Raw genomic sequence first — 19,060 nt, 5'->3', positions numbered from 1 at the left:
ACGAAGGTTGTCAGGGCGGATGTGGCCCTCGTCGATTCGGGAAGATGCCAGCGTCGAAGCAACAGGCGTGTCGGCGATTCGGTTGTAGTGGCTGGCTCGGGCTTGCAGGGCACGCTCTATGTTTGTTGCCTCGGCGACAAAATCTTCGACAGTTGTCGGAGGGCTGCGTGCAAGGCCACCAAAGATGTTTTCTCTCACGCCTTGCATGAGGATTCATAGCTTCTCTTCTGTAGCCCGAGGGTCGGCGCGGGCGCTCAGGCGCAGGACGTCCTCTACGAAGCCGGTGACACTCTCGTTGGGGCCCTAGGTTCTGGTTCGCAGTAGGTCCTCGGCTCTCTCTCGGCGGTGGTGGTTGATGAATTTAGCCTTGAGATCAGTCTTGAAAATGTCCCACGACGTCAGAGAGGACTCATGATTCTTGTACCAGCGCTTGGCGGTCCCCACAAGCGAAAAATAGACATTGTGCAGGCGCTGCTCGTCGGTCCAGCAGTTGTGGCGTGCAACGCGTTCATACTCGTCAATCCAGTCTTCGACGTCCTCGTACTGCTCGCCGTGGAATGGAGCAGCCGTCCACGGTACGACGGGCAGGTAAACGACGGCAAGAGCGGCTGGGGTCTCCGACTGGTTGGCCATCGTCGTCCTTCTGGTTTGCTTGGTCTTGGTTGCCAGCAGTCGTATTCCGGGTCTAGAAACTGGATGCGGCGACTTACTCGGGTCTCGGTAGTGTCTTCGTTGGGTACTCGGGAGCTTGGGTTTGGACTCGTACTGCGGGAACTCGGAGGGGTGCGCTGCACGGACATGCGGTACCCCGCACCTCCACCAGAATGTCACGGGTGGTGACCAGAATAACAATAAATCAACAGGAAGAAATAAACGTTTAATGTGGCGAACTTGTGCCCAAAACAAAAAGGGAATAGAAAATAATAATAAAGTGTCGCGTCGAAGTCGGCGAGACAGCAGAGTCAAGTGCTGGGGCGAAACTGACTCCGCTCGCCTTGCGGAATCCCTTATGAACCCTCGTGGGTTTCTGGATCGTTTGGCGTAGAAGGTTCGGCGCGTAGAACATTCTAACCTCGAATCAGCAAGACGGTTCTCGAATTCACCAGAACATCACATTACAGTGTCAACAAAAATGTGTAGCCGCGGCCAGGAATCGAACCCTGGCCTTCTGCCTGGAAGGCAAGTGCGATAACCGTTATGCCACGCGCACGCTGCCTCCTAGGCCAGCTGCGCGCGCGGCAATATATAAAAATAACACAATAACGGGTGGAACTGACCCCCCAAAAAAATTAAGCTATGTACACAGCACTCTCGGCGTATGAAGGAACCGGGCGGCTTCAGAAGGCCGGGGCGAGGCTCCCGCCAAAGGTCTTGAGGAGGTTTTGGAGGGAAATTATGTCCTCCCTCCTCAGGGTCTGTCTCTTGGCGTGGAGGGAACACAGGTAACTCGCAGACAGGAAGTTAGTCACGAACTGCTCCGACGCGTCCTGGAAAAGAGGTGACGCCCGTCAAATGCCAACGATTCGAGGCGATGCGTTAGAACTGGGACAGGCCCACAATTTTAATGTCGAAAAATTTACGGCTCACATTTTTCATATTGTTTCTATTGGCAAAAGAGGAGAAAATGTGCCGCCTTCGTTCAGAATGCAGCAAATTTGCTGCATACAGTAGAATCTCGATGATACGACGACGGTTCGTCCGAATTTCGGTAAGATATGAATTTTAAGAAATTCCCGGCAGAAGTTCGTTAAGACTAATCTATTACGTTTCGGGATAGTCCGAATGCTTTCTCGGCCGCGGAGGATCATGTGAACGATCATCAACAACCTTTACACATCCTGCAGGACGGCATCACTTGACTCCTACAACTGTAGCAGGCTTTTTGAGTCCTTTCTCTCGCAGTTCTTTCTATGTACGCACCATGCAATCCCGATAACCGTAGGTGCGTTCCGAAATTCGAAAACACACCCACGTCCACCGCTGCTCTGTGTTGTCGCGTGATGAGAATTTGGCTCGCTGGAGTAACTCGCGTTTGCTTACTCCAGGGTTGCTGCTTTATATTTATTGTCACGCGATAAACAAGTTTCAGCAACTCTGACTGACTCGAGTGAACGTGAGAAATGACGTTTGGAATTGACGTTGATCGTGGAATCAACCCTTATCTAACGGCTTTCGCAAGTGTGAATTCACAAATCCTACAGTGGCTGCTCCTCCGGAACCAGACGAAAACTTGAGAATTGAGGACCGAGACCTGCGCTTTATGATGAGAAATCGGCCTTCGATTTCATTACCGCAAATGACAGCCTCGCTACTTGCGGATTAAGGACTGCCGAGGCAATCGTTGAGGAAGTGACAGCATTGGAAGGATGGTCAAGTAGCGGAGATGATGACGGCGACGTAAACTAACGACAAGCAGCCACCGACGACTGCTGAAACACTGCATGCCCTCGATGTGCTGCACCGCATAGTGAGCCCGAGATCAAGGCCAGGAATGACAGGTACGCTCGTTCTTCCGTGTTTCAAAAGTGCCGTTTAAGTGACATCGAAAAAAAAGAAGACTCGGAAGAAATAAATTTCAGTAGAGTAGATTGTTGGGCTAGTTGGTTTTGGACTTTGGAATACATTTTAGCGCTCAAAAAACAGGGACAAAGAGGCGAGAAACAGACAGCACAGTGCGCTCTGTGCTGTCTGTTTCTCGCCTCTTTGTCCCTGTTTTTTGAGCGCTAAAATGTATTCCAGACTCGGAAGAACATTACCGACTTCTTTAGATGGGAGTGTGACCAATGAATTGGAAGTAGCCCCCCTTTGGTTTCACATAGTCATGTGACTTGTTTTTTGTTAGTATGAATTTTGGACGATACAAATATCTCCTGCGATCCCTCGAGATTCATATCATCGATCTTCTACTGCAATTGCAAAAAGCAAAACCATATTTTTTTTTTAATTTGAAGTTTTGTGTGGTTGTCATCGGAACTATGGCGTGACCTTTTTCGCGGTACGCGTGTTTTCGCGGCGCTATCTATCACTTTTGGGAATATAATCAAACCGTTTCCTCTCCTTCGCTACCTTAACGTCTTTCCCCGCGGCAAGCCGTCCCACCTCGATACCTCGACGATGGCAAGCGTGACCTTGAAAAGTCGACCAACGTGCAGGGAAGGCTGCTGGTCCCAAAGACGACACCGAAACTCACTCGAAACACTTCTACTTGATCAATCTCTTTGTAGATTAAAAACTAATGCACACAAGAAAGAAAGGGTTCCCGCTCCTCATATTATGGTTGGCCTTGACTAATTCCCACAATTACTTGGCCAAAGTTAGAAAATCGTTGCACCGCCTCTTGAAAGGGGAGACGCTGCTCTTTCACGTAATGGAGGACTGGCAGTCGGGTCTTTTAGTGCACGGCGGCTCGGAGAGCGGAGAGCACAAGCTCACACAGCAAGAACCAAGGTTCCTGGGTCTTGTGATCCTCCCCTCTCCTGCCCGTTTCGATCTGGACGAGCATCCTACCGGCGTGCGGTCGTGTTTCGCCAAGCGACGTATGCCAAAGACCCAAGGCTAGCAGTGGTATCGACTAAATAGGCCACGTAGGTTGATTCAGTCACAGGCCTACCTAACCTACGACTGAATAGGCATGTATTGACGAAAAAAAGGACTACCGTAAAATCCGAAGAGATGTCCCATCCGAGAAAGGTAACCCACCCCCATTTCTGGCTCGAGGTGCTATTTCATTTGAAACACCGAAAGATGGCCCCCTCCTAGTAATCGTAGTTTCGGATCAATGATGACTGTGGCGTAAATGCGTCTAGTTAGCTATGGCGAGACATAAGCCAACACTGCTGATTGGAAAGTACAGTCATCTTTGCTTCATTGCCCCTTGCCGCGATAACAACTTTGACAGGGACACACAATCAAAAAATAGCATTTTTTCAACTTGCCCCGACTGCACACCAAAAGCTAGCCCACGCCTCATTTCCACCCAATTTTCTAACTATTTTAAGTGGGCTATCTCTCGGGACTTTACGGCATGTGGGCTAACATCGACGGGGCGCCACGACGGCGACCAAAAGACGAGGCAGACCCACCTGTAGCACCGGCAAGGCGAGCCTCTGCATGTAGTAGCGGTCGGAGTGACTGGGGGCCAAACCCTGCAGTATCTCCCTCACCACCCGCGCAAATGACAGCCGCGGAATGAGGGGCCGCGTGGTCCTCTGGAGGCGACGGATGTCCCTGAGCCAGGGTGGAGTGCGATGCTTCGACCTCCGATTGCCCTGGGCAGAAGAGGAGAGACAACCGCGCTGATTAGCTCCCGCCGATTGGCCTCCACCGGGCTAAAGTGTCAACCGCCATTTTTAAAAAGAAAACTGACGGCGATTTGTTTTTCTTCTAAAGTCTTACGCTGCATGAAATGCGGTATTTCAGGAGCGGTCGTCTAAATTTGCTTAGAAGACACTTAACGGTCGTCTCGGAAAGAAGCTACACATTTATTAATTTTACCGCTAAACCTGGCGGGAAATGCACTGACGGGAGATGGATGGGCGAAATCTTCCGATTGATGGAGCTCCATTGAAAAGCATTTCGCACCTTCAAAAAAAGAACTCTAGGAATTTCTGCAGTTCGGCAAATCAATACCAAAAAAACACAAAAAAGAAGCTCTTTTTGCATTGTTGTGCCAAAGGCAGACTTAACACAGAATGCATTGCATACTGCTTTGCAATGAAACTGCCGGAAAGACTCTGCACGCGTCTTGCGCCTTGACGGCACGAATGTTGTCGTGCGCTACGTCTCTGCAAGAGAGTCCCGCCAAAAGCGGAGTAAGCTCTGCCCGCGCACCGAAAGTGGTCTTGAAGTGGCAATGAACACACCGTCGCTGGGACACCGCCCTTCTGCGGTGCCATCGGGCGGAAATCGAGGGACCATTTTTCTTTGGACGCGGTAAATGCGCCGATCGGGGAACCGTTTTGGATGCCCCGGTGGGAGTAAAATGCGAAGTTTGCGCACGCAATCGACAACTAAAAGTTACCCGTCTGCTACAATCTCTTAAAATTATGCGATTTTTCGTTTGTTTGAGCAGTATTTATGGTCCGCGGGGGGCCGTAGCTGAAAACAGTTCTGAGAGATTAAAAATAACCTTTTTGGGGAGAGGGGAATCTTAAAAACCCTTACATTTAATGCTTTTTACGGAACATCGAGACAATGTGTACGGGGTGTCCCAGATTACTTGCATCAAACTTTAAAACAAAGCAAACGGAGTCCTCCAGGGAAGTAAAACCAACTGTACGTCGTTAGCAAGCGTCTTAACATAGTTGCCGCATTTTTCTCGATCTGCCCAATTATTCGGTCGATTAAGACTAATTGCAAACTTCAAATTGTGAATTGGAAAGCGCCCCGTGTCTTTTAGATTTGGTACAAGTCATCCCAGACGCCTGAAATATATACCTTTTAACCTGTTTACAATCCACGCACTAAATACTCGCAAATGGCGTTCATTTACACCTACGCAACGACGCGTTTGATTGCACGGTGCCCCACACACCGTACAAAAATCACAGGAAGTCGCTGTTGCCGGGTGCCATTAATGATGCCCGCGAGACGGCCAGGCGAGCGTCGCTACTCGTGAGCTCCTTCGACGGCTTCGGCGCCCGCGTCGCACGGTTTCAAGATGGCGGCGCCCGTGCAACCGGGGGGGGGGTAAAGATGGGAGCAGAGCACGAAAAATCGTGAGCGCCGACTTCACCGGTCCCGAGAAAAGTGACGATAAAAACGGCGGCAGAAAAGAGGGGAGAGAAAGCAGACGTGCGCTTTTCTCCGCAGCGACCAAAGGTCGCTGGAACTCTGGTTGACTTTGTTTTCGTGGCATAAGCAACGCTGAATTTTTTTTTTCTGCATGGCAGGTTTGAAGAGAAGGCGGCTCCGACCTCAGGGGCGACATTCTGCCGCCTCTCAGTGTGCATTAAGGAGCTGCCGGCTACACGGGCTCGTCGGCACCTTCCTCCGGTACCATCCGACGTCCGCGTCTACGCCGCCCCTCCGTACCGAAGCGGCCGGGATGCGTGGAACCATTTCCTCCCGAACATCTCAATAACTCGACGCTACTTTCGGCACATCTAGTAGAGTGGTTTTAGTGCCCGTATTTTTCAAGATGGCGGCGCCCACGCAAAGACTGCGAGGAAAGGGCCACTTACCCTCCTGGGAGAGGTAGACTCTTGCCTCCCGCCGGGTCCCTTTGAAGTTGAAGGCTCCGGTGCCGGGGTTGGCGGACGTCTTTCTGGCGTGGGTTCGGCCCCTAAAAAGATGTTAAGGTAAGTAAGAAAAACAAAAAAGAAAACCTAAAAACTAAAATTACACCATCTGCCCGAGGGGAACCATGGGGTTGGTTGGTTGGTTGGTTGATTTGGTGTTTATGGCGCAAAAGCTACTAAGGCCATAGAGAGCCAAAAACGAGACTATTGCTGGAAAAGGTTTGGAGAGAAAAAAGAGGCTTTAGTAGCCAGTGATTAGATAAAAGATGGTAATGGGGTACCAAAAGGTAAAAGGGTGATGGGCATGATCTGTAGGTTAAGAAAGCTACAATCGGTGTAGAAGGCCGATACTATCTAAAAATTTGAAAACATTAGTATGTGTCACAAGAGAATCATCACTTAAGAGCAGAGCTGGGTGTAGTGGAACTTGTTCTTGATACAGCTGCGAAAAATACAAAAGCCGTTCTTCATGATAAGCAGGACATTCAACTAGAATATGAAGAATGCTTAAGGCATTGTCACACTGCTCACAAGTGGGGGCATCTTCCCCACGAAGGAGGTAGCCATGAGTCAGATGAGTGTGACCAATCCTGAACCGGCAAAGGACAACCTCAAAAAAGCGTTCCTGGTGGCGTGCACTCTGCCATTCGCTCAAAAGAGGTTTGATCATGTGCAACTTGTTGCCGATTTCTTGGTCCCATTCAGCCTGCCATTTGCGCTTAACGTGACGCCTGAGAAGGCCTTTGTAGTCTGTATAAGGAATGCTGTCGAGGTCAACTGTTCGTTTTACACAAGTACTTGCTGCGCAATCTGCTGCCTCATTGCCCGGAATGCCCACGTGGCTGGGAATCCAGCAAAATACAATCTCGTATCCCTGTCTTGAGGCAGCAACAACCTTATTTCGCAGTTCAAGGAGCAGGAAGTGCTTGAGGGGTGTTAGTGAAGACAGTGCATGCAATGCACTGAGGGAGTCTGTGTATACGATGGAGCGAGAGAGCTTTTTATCAAGTATGAAGCCTATGGTAAGAAGCAGACCATAGAGCTCCGCTGTAAAAATAGAAGCAGAGGAGTTGATTCGCCTAACAAGCTGAACTGTTGGGCCAATCATGGAACACCCAGCAGCAGATTCCGTCTTTGTACCATCTGTGTAGAAGCTTACATATTCGGAATACTGACATTGCAGTGCTAAGAATTCCTGAAGAAACACACCATTAGGAGTATCAGCTTTCTTGTATCGCGTGAGTGAAAGGTCACACTTAATGACAGGGTGCTCCCAAGGTGCTCCCGCAACAGTAGACTGCACTACCGGGGGCTTCCAATCGAGTCCCATGTTCTCACTGGCACTTTTCAATCTCAAAGAGAAGGGAGGCACAATTGTGGCTTTGTTTTGAAACACCCTTTCAGAGCGCATGTCTTCCACGGCCATTCGCGCAGGGTGATCAGAGTTGGACCTGACTCTCAGGGAATACATAAAGCCCAGAGAAAATCTTCTCTTCTCAAGAGACAGCTCGTTGGCCTCTGCATACAGACTTGGCACAGGAGACGTGCGAAAGGCACCCGTCGCCAATCGCAATCCAAGATGATGAATAGGGTCCAGCATTCTTAGAATGGAAGGCCTAGCTGAACCGTAAACAATACTGCCATAGTCCAGTCGTGATCGCACTATCGAGCGATATATCCTCAAAAGGCACGTCCGGTCAGAACCCCAGGATCGGTAGGACAGGACTTTAAGAATATTAAGTGATTTGTAAGCTTTTAATCTTAGATTCTTAATATGGGCACCAAAGGTTAGTTTGCTGTCAAATGTAAGACCCAGAAACTTGTACTCACGCTTCACATAAATTGTGGAGTTGTTTAGTGCAAGAACAGGTTCTGGAAGTAGTCCGCGTTTTCGAGAAAAGCACACACAAACTGTTTTATCTGAGGAAAACTTAAACCCATTTTGATTGGCCCAGGTTGATAGCTTATTGATAGTTAACTGAATTCGTCGCTCACACAGTGACAGATTGCAAGACGACACTGAGATCTGAAGGTCGTCTACATAGAGTGAATATTGCACCGATGGGGGGATAGCCAATGCAAGGGAGTTCATTTTGACAATAAACAAAGTGACACTAAGAACGCCTCCCTGAGGGACGCCATTTTCCTGGAGAAACACTTTAGATAAAGCTGTTCCTATCTGAACACGAAAGGTGCGCCTGCTGAGGTAGCTCTCAATGGTACGAAGCATTCGACCACAGATACCCATATCATACAAGTCCCTCAGTGTACCAAAACGCCAGGCTGTATCGTAGGCTTTTTCGAGGTCAAAAAATACAGATAGGCAATGTTGTCTATGAACGAAGGCCTCACGCACGACTGTCTCCAGCCGTACTAAATGGTCAAGAGTGGACCGAGACGAACGATAGCCGCATTGGTTCACATCTATATGTCTATTTAGTTCAAGGAAATACATCAATCTTTTGTTAATTATTCGTTCAAGAGTCTTTCCAAAGCAGCTAGTCAAAGCGATAGGCCTATAACTAGCCGCACAGGATGGATCCTTACCGAGCTTGAGTATGGGTATGATTGTTGCCATTCTCCAGTCCAATGGAAAGTAGCCCTCAAACCAAATACGATTAAAAAGGTATAAAACAATATTAAGTGTGGAAGGATGGAGATGTTGAAGCATATAATAATGAATACCATCTGGACCAGGAGCCGATGACTTACAGTTTTGGAGCACTATGTTCAGTTCGTGTAAGGTAAAGGGGGCATTATAAGCTTCGCGTTCACCACCAGATGTTTTCAGTACCATACTTTCAGCTTTCCTTTTATGTTGCAGAAAAGCAGGCGAGTAATGCTGCGAGCTGGAAATGAATTCAAAATGCTCGCCAAGGATGTTGTCCTGCTCTTCAAGATTGCTTGGGCATTTTCCATTTCTGGAAAGAAGTGGAATAGTGAAAGCATGATATGAGCCATTTACTTTATGAATCCTGTCCCATACTTCCTTGGAAGAAGTACTACTATTGATAGAGGACGCATATTTTTGCCAGCTCTCGCGTTTCGCTTTCCGACGAATGTACCTAGCACGAGCTTTCATTTTTCGGAAAGATATCAGGTTGTCCCGAGTTGGATAACGTCTTAGAACACTCCAAGCTTTGTTTTGCTGTTTGCGACTCTCTTTACAGTCTTCATTCCACCATGGCTTCGGTCGTCTAGGGAGCTGTCCAGATGACCGAGGGATTGAGAGTGACGCTGCCGTGAGAATATGGGATGTTAAAAGATGGCTGAGCTCATCAATCGAAAGCGAGGCGAAAACAGGCCAGGAGTGATGACTGCTTAAAAAGGCTCCAGTCTGCTTTTTCAAACTTCCAGCGTGGATGGCGCATAGGTGAAGACTGCGGAGTGTCGTTACATTTTAAAATAATGGGGAAGTGGTCACTTCCATGGGGATTCTGATCAACAAACCATGAAAAATCGGGCAGCAGATCTGCGCTGCCAATAGAAAGATCGATGCATGTAGATGACAAGGATGAAGGACTAAAATATGTAGGATGGCCAGTATTAAAAATGCATAATGACTGTGAAAATAATATGGATTCGATTATCTTTCCACGTGTATCTGTATGATCACTTCCCCAGAGGGTACTGTGTGCGTTAAAATCACCGAGTAAAAGAAAGGGCTCTGGAAGCTGGCTTAAAAGAGAGTCGAGATCTTGTCGCTTCAGAGAAAGAGAAGGTGGAAAATACACTGAACATACAGTTATGGCTTTATGCAACAAGAGACGAACAGCGATAGCTTCGAGTGGCGTCTGAAGCGGAACCTCTGCACATGGAATATGTTTTGGAAGCACCACCGCAACGCCGCCACAAGAAATGGACATGCTAGGGCGGTCTTTACGAAACACACTATAGCGTCTCAGAAAGTTAGTGTGAGATGTATTTAAGTGTGTTTCCTGCAAGCATAAGGCAGATGCCTTATACTCTTCTAAAAGGAACTCAACATCTGCAAGGTTAGTGAATAAACCACGGCAGTTCCACTGAAGAATTACAGAGCCCATTTTAAAGGATAAAAGATTTCATAAATGAATTAAAGCAATCCTACATGTGCTACACACTAAGGAGGAACCACCGGCTTTTTTCCTTTTTGTTTTGATTTAGCAGTTTGCCATTCCATGTCCTCCTGATCCGAGGAAGGAGCTGAAGAGTCGGCAATGTCAACAGCTCCCTCTGCATCCTGAACCTTGGACACAGGTTTGCCAGTTCCGACGTGGTCGGAGACCTGGACCACGAGTTTCCGGCCACGGCCAGACCCCGTCGAAGAAGTCTTCGACGTACCAGGCCGAGACCCTCCCACATTCACACTTTCGTCTTTTGACGTTGATGGAGCAGCAGGTGGGCCCTGTTGCTCCGAAACAAGGCGGGCCGCCTCCGAGGGATTTGAACGACGGCCTCGCTCTCCACCTTGAGAAGAGCTACTGGCACGAGGCTGCCGGTCAGCCGGAGGTCGTGCCTGAATCGACTGGGGAGTCTGTGTGCTCCCAGCGTTACCTGGGGCACCCTGCTTCCCCGCAGGTTGTTTCGGGGCCTGAGAGGGGCCTGCCAAGTCCTCAAGAGAGAACTGAGTAGCCCTGGACTCCGTACGTAGTGCAGGGCCCCTGCGCACCGCGTTGGAGTAGGTACCTTTAGAAATGAAGGAAAACCTTTGTTTTGCTTCAGGGTACGATAGGTTCTCTTTGGCTCGTAAGGTAAGGATCTCCTTTTCTTGTCGCCACAGCGGGCAGGACCGAGAGTAAGCAGGGTGAGAACCCTTGCAGTTCGCGCAGGCAACTGGATCTTCACAGACGTCAGCCACATGGTCGTGGCTCCCACACTTTGCACATGTCTCCCTCCCCCGACAGCTGCGCGACCCGTGACCAAAACGCTGGCAACGGAAGCATCGCTGTGGGTTCGGGACGTACGGTCTGACACGACAATTCAAGTAGCCAGCTTTGACGAGTGCAGGAAGCGTGTGACGTTCGAACGTCAGGATAAGGTGTTTAGTTCTCACCTCTGCACCGTCACGCCTCGTCATAATGCGTTTGACCGCCACTACTCTAGATGCCCACAGGCCTTCCAAGATCTCATCTTCACTACTGGAAAGATGATCATCTTCTGAAATCACCCCTCGAATGGTGTTGAGGGTTCTCTGTGTGCTCACTGTTACCTGTATGTCACCTAGGGATGTCAATTTCAGAAGCGTAATGCTCTGGGACTTTTTGGCAACTTCTACAAGAAGATCACATGAATGCAGTTTCTTTGCCTTGTAATCAGCACCAATCTGGCTGTCAAGAACCTTCGCTACAAGAAACGGTCACATCTTAGAGAGAGGTTTATCAGGGACCTCGGAGTGAATCACCATGAATCTGGAAAATGTTTCATAGTCTTTATCTTTTACTATGACAGTTCGTTCGGGACGATGCCTCTTAGCGGCACGTCCAGAACTGGGGGTTTTGGTTTGGGGGGTTGCCATAAGAGGCGAAGTTTGTTCGGAACCTGTGGTGTGCCGCCCACCACGGAGCCCAACAAGGGAATAGATAACGCACCATAACAAAAAGGGCTTTGCTGGAAACGTTATGCTATTAGCACTGCCCAGGAACTAAACCCAAGTGTGGTTCTGGACAAGGGGTCTGTCGCCACCCAAGGTTAGCCCTTGCCGCCAGAGAAGTTGAAAAAGGAAAGAAGAGAAATGAGAAGAGTGAAAAGGAGGAGAAGACAAGGGTGAAAGTAGAGAGGGGATAGTAGAAGTGGCGACTAGACTGAATCATCCTGGCCGGGCCTTACCAGGACTCCCGTCTATGAGAAGCGGGGGCCGAAGTGGTGTATTGCCTCGCCCGGGGGGCCCCGAAGGGTCCAAACCTACCCCGGGCTCGGCTCAACCACCAGGATGCCCTTTTCCCCAGACACGGGAAAGCCACGCACAGCCAGATGTGGGCGGGCAAACCCGCATGGCTCGGGGTCCGTGGAGACGCCACTCTCCAAACACCTGCTTTCACAGGTGCCCCCTGCGGGGGAAACCATAGGGTGATGCGGAGCATCGCGGATTGTTATTAACGGTGTTATTAGCGTTTGCACTCAGCGTCGCGTGCCCTTCGCTGCGCAGCTTTGTCTTCAGTGGCCGTAGCGTTGCTGTTAGTTCGTGGGGTGGTGCTGACGCTTGCTTGCGCCAAACCACTAACTGACGGGACTGTTGCTTCCATCCAGTGTGTCGAACCGAAAAAAATACGGGTTCGGTTACGGTTCAGGTAAATTTATTTTGTTCCGGTTCAGTTCCGGTTCGATTAATTTGATCCGCAAACTGGTTCCCGAACCGGTTCGGGGCGCTGAACCGGTTTGCGAACCGGTTCGGAAATTATAAATGACAAATTGCAACATCAAAATAAATTACAAACAAAACATCTGAAATCAGCACATACGAAACGGGATACATCGTAGTGTAAGGCTCAGGGATTTCTACCAGGAATGGTTTCTTTATGTGCACTCAAAGGTTACCTCACCGACGTTTACGCATTCGGACTTCATCTAATTGGGTCCGACGCAGTAGCTGTAAAATCCGCGACCTCCTTACAAACCCACTTACAAGTAGAACTCGCTAACTATTTCGCCACCTCGGTGCGTAAGGAATTGAAGGAACAGTGGGGAGAAATTACAGCTTTCTTTATTTGAACTAGACTTCGGTAACTCAAATTAGACCCTTAAAGAAGTTTTCATTAAACAAGATACGGAATATGAAAAACACTTCACCGAACGCAACGCCAGAAGGACGTAATAGGATAAATTTTAAAATAGAAGAGTTCGCTGTCTCACAAATATGTTAGCTTCTAAGTGCCTATACGAAACCGGATGCTTTATTATCAAACTCCACAGCCTTTTCTTTTCTCATTCCGATGGAAGCAAGCTTCAAGAACTCGCGCGTTCTAGAAACGTGTTATGAAATGAGCACACAGCAGCATTTAGGATTTACGAGATTGTAGGAAAATGAAATCCCGTGACGAGATTTCTTTTTTTTCTTTTGCACAGCCTTCCAATTCTCTTTCTTCCGTGCAAGCCGCGACCAGCGCAATACTGGCTCCTATGTCAAGATTCATGGATGCAGCGTTTATATTCCCAAGACTGAGTGGAGAAGAAAAATATGTAAGCGAGGTGTGTGTCAGTTGACGGCACTTTAAAAAACAAATGGCATTGATAGCACATTCATCGTCAACAGTGCGTGGCCGAACCGTTTTGACATGAGCCGGTAACCGTTATTTTTTTTCCGGTTCAGTTCCGGTTCGGGTTCATCGCGATAACAATATAACGGTTCGGGTTCAGTTCTGGAAAAAATACCGGTTCGGTTCTGGTTTTCCGTTCCGGTTCGACACCCTGCTTCCATCACACTTCATCGGAAGACCGGAGTGAAGTGGAGTCAACAGCGGTGAACTGAACGCGCACAGCGCTACCGCTAGTTATATTCACACTTGAAGGAGAGGAGACTAGAGGAGGAGTTGAGCAAGCGCGCGCGGTGTGAGTAGAAGCGAACGCACGTGAAGTGCATGCAGCTGGTAGAGAGAGCGGAGAGAGTAACGCGCAGCTGTTGGAGAGAGGGAAGGAGGAGAGTTGCGCATGCGTAGTGCGAGTGCGGAGCGGACTACGAAGCCAACGCCGCGGGACGCAGACCCGAGCAAGCGATGCTCCGCATCTAAAAAATAAATTAAAAAAATAAATGCAAAAAATGTTTTTTCTTTTAGTGTTTTGTTTGAGGTAAGGCAGTCTCGCAAATCCACGTTTGGGAACTGCTGCGGCACGAATTGACAAACGACATAAGATAAGGCCCCGGCGAGCCAACTGGGGCCTTAACCTGGACACTTGAGAAAGAGTCGGCGAGAAATCCTGCGGCTGTTATTGGCCAACGTTGCACTTGACTTTGGGACCGTCCAATCACAGCCGCCGGATTTCTCGCCGACTTTTTTGCCGAGTGTCCAGATTAGGGGACCTGGAATGTCTGACTGAGGCACGTGATAACGCACTGTCGATGCACACTCGCTCTGACCTCGCGCGTGGCTCGGTGGCTGCGGAGAGTCAGATGCAGTCGCCGAAGGCTACGAGGAATCGTTCCTGGCCAGTACATATTTACATCCTTAACCCTATAAAAAAGAAAAAGAAGCAAAAAAGCTCGACATAATTTGATCTCACAGGGTAGATTTGGCTTACGCAGAACTTAGTGGACGGCACGCGCGTGACAGCTGCTTCATTCGATCTACCCGCACCTCCTTCACTGGTGCAGAAACGTGTAAGGGAGCGCACTTCCGGTCGTATCTCGACACATGCCGGAAGTACACCGCCTTGCACTTTTTTGCACCGGTGCGGAAAAATCGAATGAAGCTACTGCAACTTCACGCGGCACCGTGACGACGCCGGTACGTTTGGCGTCCCGTCCCACCCATGCACCGAAAGCGGTCTCCAAGTGGCGACGAATGACAACAGAAAAGCCCGCACGTCGTTAGGGCGTACAAGAACCGGAAGGTGTGTCGACGGCGTCGAACTCTCCGTAGGAGTTGGACATCGTGTGACTCAATTCTGCCGCGATGCCTGGTCGTGTTTTCAAGGAAAAAAAAGGCCATAGCGCGGCTGCACTTTTGCGCTTCGAGACAAACCTCAGTGCCCCCCTTTCGGGCTGCAAGCCGACCCGTTGTAGCCCGTGACCACCAACCTGCGGAACGGCGCTGGACGCTGGACGCAGACACCGGGGGTCCCTCGTCGTCCATGGAAGACTCCGGAGATGGTTCCCGTTCCACCTGCCGGGGTCGTTCCCCCGACAACCTCGAGCTGACACTCCTCGGGGTCGCGGAACGGCGACTGGCGCCCCAAGCCGACGCCTCGGGAGCTATGGAATGGAATGGGAACAATGAAACGGGAATAACTCTATGGCAATCGCTTGCGATGCACCGAATCCCCGCCAAATTAAGAGAGCCATACGTGCGGGGAACGCACGTGGGGTCCGCCACGAAACTTTGCAAACGGTGGCCGTCGCCGTGAAAATGGTCCCAAGACTCTGCAACAATTTGAACAAACTAAAGCCTGGTTCACGCGCTTGTGTTTGCTTATGATGAGTACTTGTGATAACTTACGACTCTTGGCGACATCTACGAGGTGGCCGTGGAACTTTCTTGCACTAGAGCAAAGGTTTTGCAGGGATTGCGAGATCAGCAAAAAGGGGTTGTTGACTGTTGGGTGGTCTAGCCTTGCTCCTAAAAATAATGCTACAGACTTCTGCCAGGTATCCTTTTCTGATATGGCCACTCTCGAGGGACAGTAGACTGACTTTTGCGCTAAAAAAATCTTTTGCGATATCAAATGTACATATCTTCAGTGTTGGGAAGCACTTTGACTACATTGTACTTAAAGCACTAGTACTTCAAGTAGGTTCACAAAAACTTGTGCTTGAAGGACATTTTCCGTGTATGTACTTGTACTTTGCTTGGAGTATTTATTTTTTCATGGTACTTTCCGAGGAGAGCAAAACTCTCGACTTCAAATACAATGCTCAAATCTAGAAAAAAAAAAAAAGGTGCTTTGCTGTGTGAAAGTGCGTAATCGTCTTTTGTGACATCATTTCATCATTTCTCTAAGTAATGGCAGCTCGAAGACAGATACAAGTATAAGTGCCTTACAAGTTGATTCTGTTAAATAGTTTGTCAGCGAGAGTAAAATAACTACTCTGTGGCTACTTGACCTTATCCAATCTTCGCCACCACCGCTGAAGATAACTGATGCACCTCTGATTACCCCTGGGGCAATGCATACCAGTTTAAAAATAAGGGAACATAAAGGCACCATGAAAGGTTAACAAGTACTTGTGTTCTACTTGGAATGGACATTTTATTTATATTACAGGGAGTTTCAAAAAACGAGGACCATCTTTTTTGGTCCGGGTAACGAAACTATGCGTCGGAGAAAGCTCAAACTCCCCGAGAACATGATGCTGGCAGTTGGGATAGAATGGGGAAGCTTGAAAGCATGATGATGATTGAAGTTTGATGGCACAAGAGCGAGTGTGGCCATATTGCGCCAAGAAAGTTAATTTAAAAAGCCTAGCATGCAGTTACGTCTAAACTTACTTGTCTACCTATATCAGGTGCAAAAAGCCAATTGAATGTAGGAAACTTAAAACGCGAGCAAATGGTACCAAAGGTTTATCACCAAGCAAAAAATAAGGATGAAATGGAAGGTGGTTTCTGAAAAGTTCAGGAAAATATCTTCGACACTGATGATCAAGAAATCTACAATTCTAAAGGATGTGAAAGACAGTTAACACTTTCCCACACTTTTCACAGATCTTTACATCTTCACCGCAGAGCAAGTGCAGGTGCGTCAATCGAGAATGACCAATTCTCAAGCGGCACAAAAGGACTTCCGAACGCCGGTCCCTATGGGAGGAACTCTCCCATACTTCTAAGTTGGGCTTAATAATGTGGAGTTTGTTATCGATCTGTGTGTCCCAATCCAGCTGCCATAACTTAATAATTGACTTGTTTAAGGCTGGCTTGAGGTCTTGATGTGGCAGGCCAAAAGACGTTTGTGTAGTTTATTGCAGAAAGTGCAAGGCGGTCTGCATTCTCGTTACCAGGAATGCCCACATGACTGGGCACCCAGCAGAATTTTACAAGTTGTCCTAGATGGAAAGCTTTGTTTATCTGAAAGCGAACCTGCTGCACAAGAGCATTCTTGCTGTCTGCTAAAGATGAAATAGCTAAGAGAGCACTTTGGGAATCAACAAACAGAACTGCTTTGTTAATGTTATTTTCTAGAATATATTCAACAGCAATCAGGATACCAGACAATTCGGCGGTAAAAATAGTTGCTAGAGGGTTGAGTTGCCCAACTTCACTGAAAGCGAGAGAACAAACTGCACAGCCTACGCAAGTCAATGTTTTTGAGCCATCAGTGTAAAAGTGGAGATAGTCACTATATTTCTGCTCTAGCTCTGCGAACTCCCGCAAGAGAACAGAAGGAGGAACATCCATTTTGCTGTACCTTGAAAGGGACCAATCACATGAGATTGGCACCAAGTCCCAAGGAGCAATCCTATAGGCCTGTCTCAACAAGGCAGGCTCATCAAAGGAAAGGTGCAGCGACCTTGCCATGCTCTCAGCACGAAGGCTCAAGGGCCGAACAATACTAGGCTTATTCTCAAAAAGGCGCAGTGAAGCATAGGTCTGCACAGCGGAGAATGAAGGGCGGTACGGATCGCTATAAACTTTGTAGGCATAACAGAGACTAAGATATTGTCTGCGTCGTTCAAGCGACATCTGATGCGTTTCAGCATACTGACTCAGCACGGGCGACGTGCGAAAAGCACCTGTGGCTAGATGCAGCCCCAAGTGATGGATTGGGTCTAACATCTTTGAAGCAGATGGTCGTGCTGACGCATATACCGGTGCACTGTAATCCAGCCGGGACCGCACTAGAGAGTTATAAATTCGCAGCAGACATCGTCTGTCAGACCCCCAAGTAGTGTGTGACAGCACCTTAAGAATATTGGAAAATCGTAGGCATTTTTGTTTCAGTTCTTTCAGGTGGGGTACGAATGTGAGCTTTTTGTCGAATATGAAGCCTAGAAACTTATGCGCCTCCTTTACCGCGATGGTAAGGTTATTCAGATGCAGGGTAGGATCCGGTGACAACCCTCGACGCAGCGAAAAAGGAACGCACACGGTTTTGTCGGGGGAGAAACGAAACCCATTTTCGGCTGCCCACTTGCTCATTCTGTTGATTGTCAGTTGCAGTTGACGTTCGCAACTATGCAGATTGCAAGAAACTGAAATTTGCACATCATCCACATACAGAGAATAAGACACTGTCGGTGGTATCACCTTAAGCAGGCTATTTATTTTAACAGCAAAAGGGGTGACACTCAGCACCCCTCCCCGAGGGACACCACTTTCTTGAAAAGACACGTCCGATAAGGTGGAGTCCAGACGTACTTGGAAGGTACGTCCCATTAACAAGTTCTGTATACATCGCAACATGTGACGCCGAACACCGTAAACATAGAGGTCCCGTAGGATCCCATAGCGCCAGGTCGTGTCGTACGGCTTTTGCAGATCAAAGAACACAGAAAGACAGAACTGGCGGTGTACAAATGCCTCCCTAATAGAGGTTTCAAGGCAGACTAGGTGGTCAAGGGTGGAACGTCCAGCTCGAAAACCACATTGATTAATGTCAAGCACATTCTCAGTCTCCAGGAAATGAACGAGACGTCGATTAATCATTCTTTCGCAGGCTTTTCCCAAGCAGTTTGTGAGTGCAATGGGACGGTAGCTATAGTTGGTTGAGAAGAATCCTCACCAGGTTTCAGAAGAGCGATTACATGTCCTCTTTTCCAAACCTCGGGGAAAGCAGAGCAGTGCCACAATGAGTTATAAAAGGTCAGCAAACTGCCTAGAGAATCAGGTGACAGGTGTCTCAGCATCTCACAATGAATATTGTCTGGTCCAGGAGCAGATTGTTTCTTTACACTGAGAGACACTTCGAGCTCAGAGAGTGTAAAAGGCGTGTTGTACGGAGCGTCACGAGCCCCAGACAAAATGATTGGTTGTTTCTCTGCTGTCAAACTGAACTTTTTAAATGCTTCACTGCAGTTGCGTAAACTAGAAACGTCTTGGAAATGTTCCCCAAGAACATTCGCTTCATCTTTCAGGGACGTTGAAGATGATGCAGAGAAAAGTGGAATTCTGAAGGGTAAGTATTCACCCCTAACCTTTCTAAGCCGATCCCACGCTTCTTTTGCAGGTACAAAGCTACTTAAGGACGTCAAATAC

General features: G+C 48.5%; 1 protein-coding gene across 1 annotated transcript; it reads right to left on the bottom strand.

Moving 5' to 3' along the window:
• Positions 1-1,291: 1,291 nt before the first annotated feature.
• LOC121046520 (histone H3-like centromeric protein A) lies at positions 1,292-15,420 on the bottom strand. Its single transcript, XM_040500850.2, has 4 exons — positions 14,950-15,420; positions 6,183-6,283; positions 4,083-4,268; positions 1,292-1,487 (listed from the first exon to the last, which is right to left on the bottom strand). The coding sequence occupies exons 1-4, from the start codon at positions 15,002-15,004 to the stop codon at positions 1,338-1,340; spliced, it is 492 nt and encodes a 163-aa protein (XP_040356784.1). The 5' UTR covers positions 15,005-15,420; the 3' UTR covers positions 1,292-1,337.
• Positions 15,421-19,060: the final 3,640 nt, after the last annotated feature.

Source organism: Ixodes scapularis, unplaced genomic scaffold (assembly GCF_016920785.2).
Source record: "Ixodes scapularis isolate PalLabHiFi unplaced genomic scaffold, ASM1692078v2 ptg000105l_1___fragment_1__unscaffolded, whole genome shotgun sequence".
Classification (NCBI taxonomy): domain Eukaryota; kingdom Metazoa; phylum Arthropoda; class Arachnida; order Ixodida; family Ixodidae; genus Ixodes; species Ixodes scapularis.
The sequence above is the reverse complement of the archived record's forward strand: the minus strand, read 5'-3'. Positions and strand labels throughout refer to the sequence as shown.

What these genes read in the sequence shown, in the direction of transcription:
- LOC121046520 (XM_040500850.2), bottom strand. Translation starts at nt 15,004, where the DNA reads ATGGACGACGAGGGACCCCCGGTGTCTGCGTCCAGCGTCCAGCGCCGT. An exon ending in CGTCCAGCGCCGTTCCGCAG is followed by an intron (nt 6,284 to 14,949) that starts GTTGGTGGTCAC and finishes ACATCTTTTTAG; the next exon opens with GGGCCGAACCCACGCCAGAA. An exon ending in TCGCCTTGCCGGTGCTACAG is followed by an intron (nt 1,488 to 4,082) that starts GTGGGTCTGCCT and finishes CCTCTTTTCCAG; the next exon opens with GACGCGTCGGAGCAGTTCGT.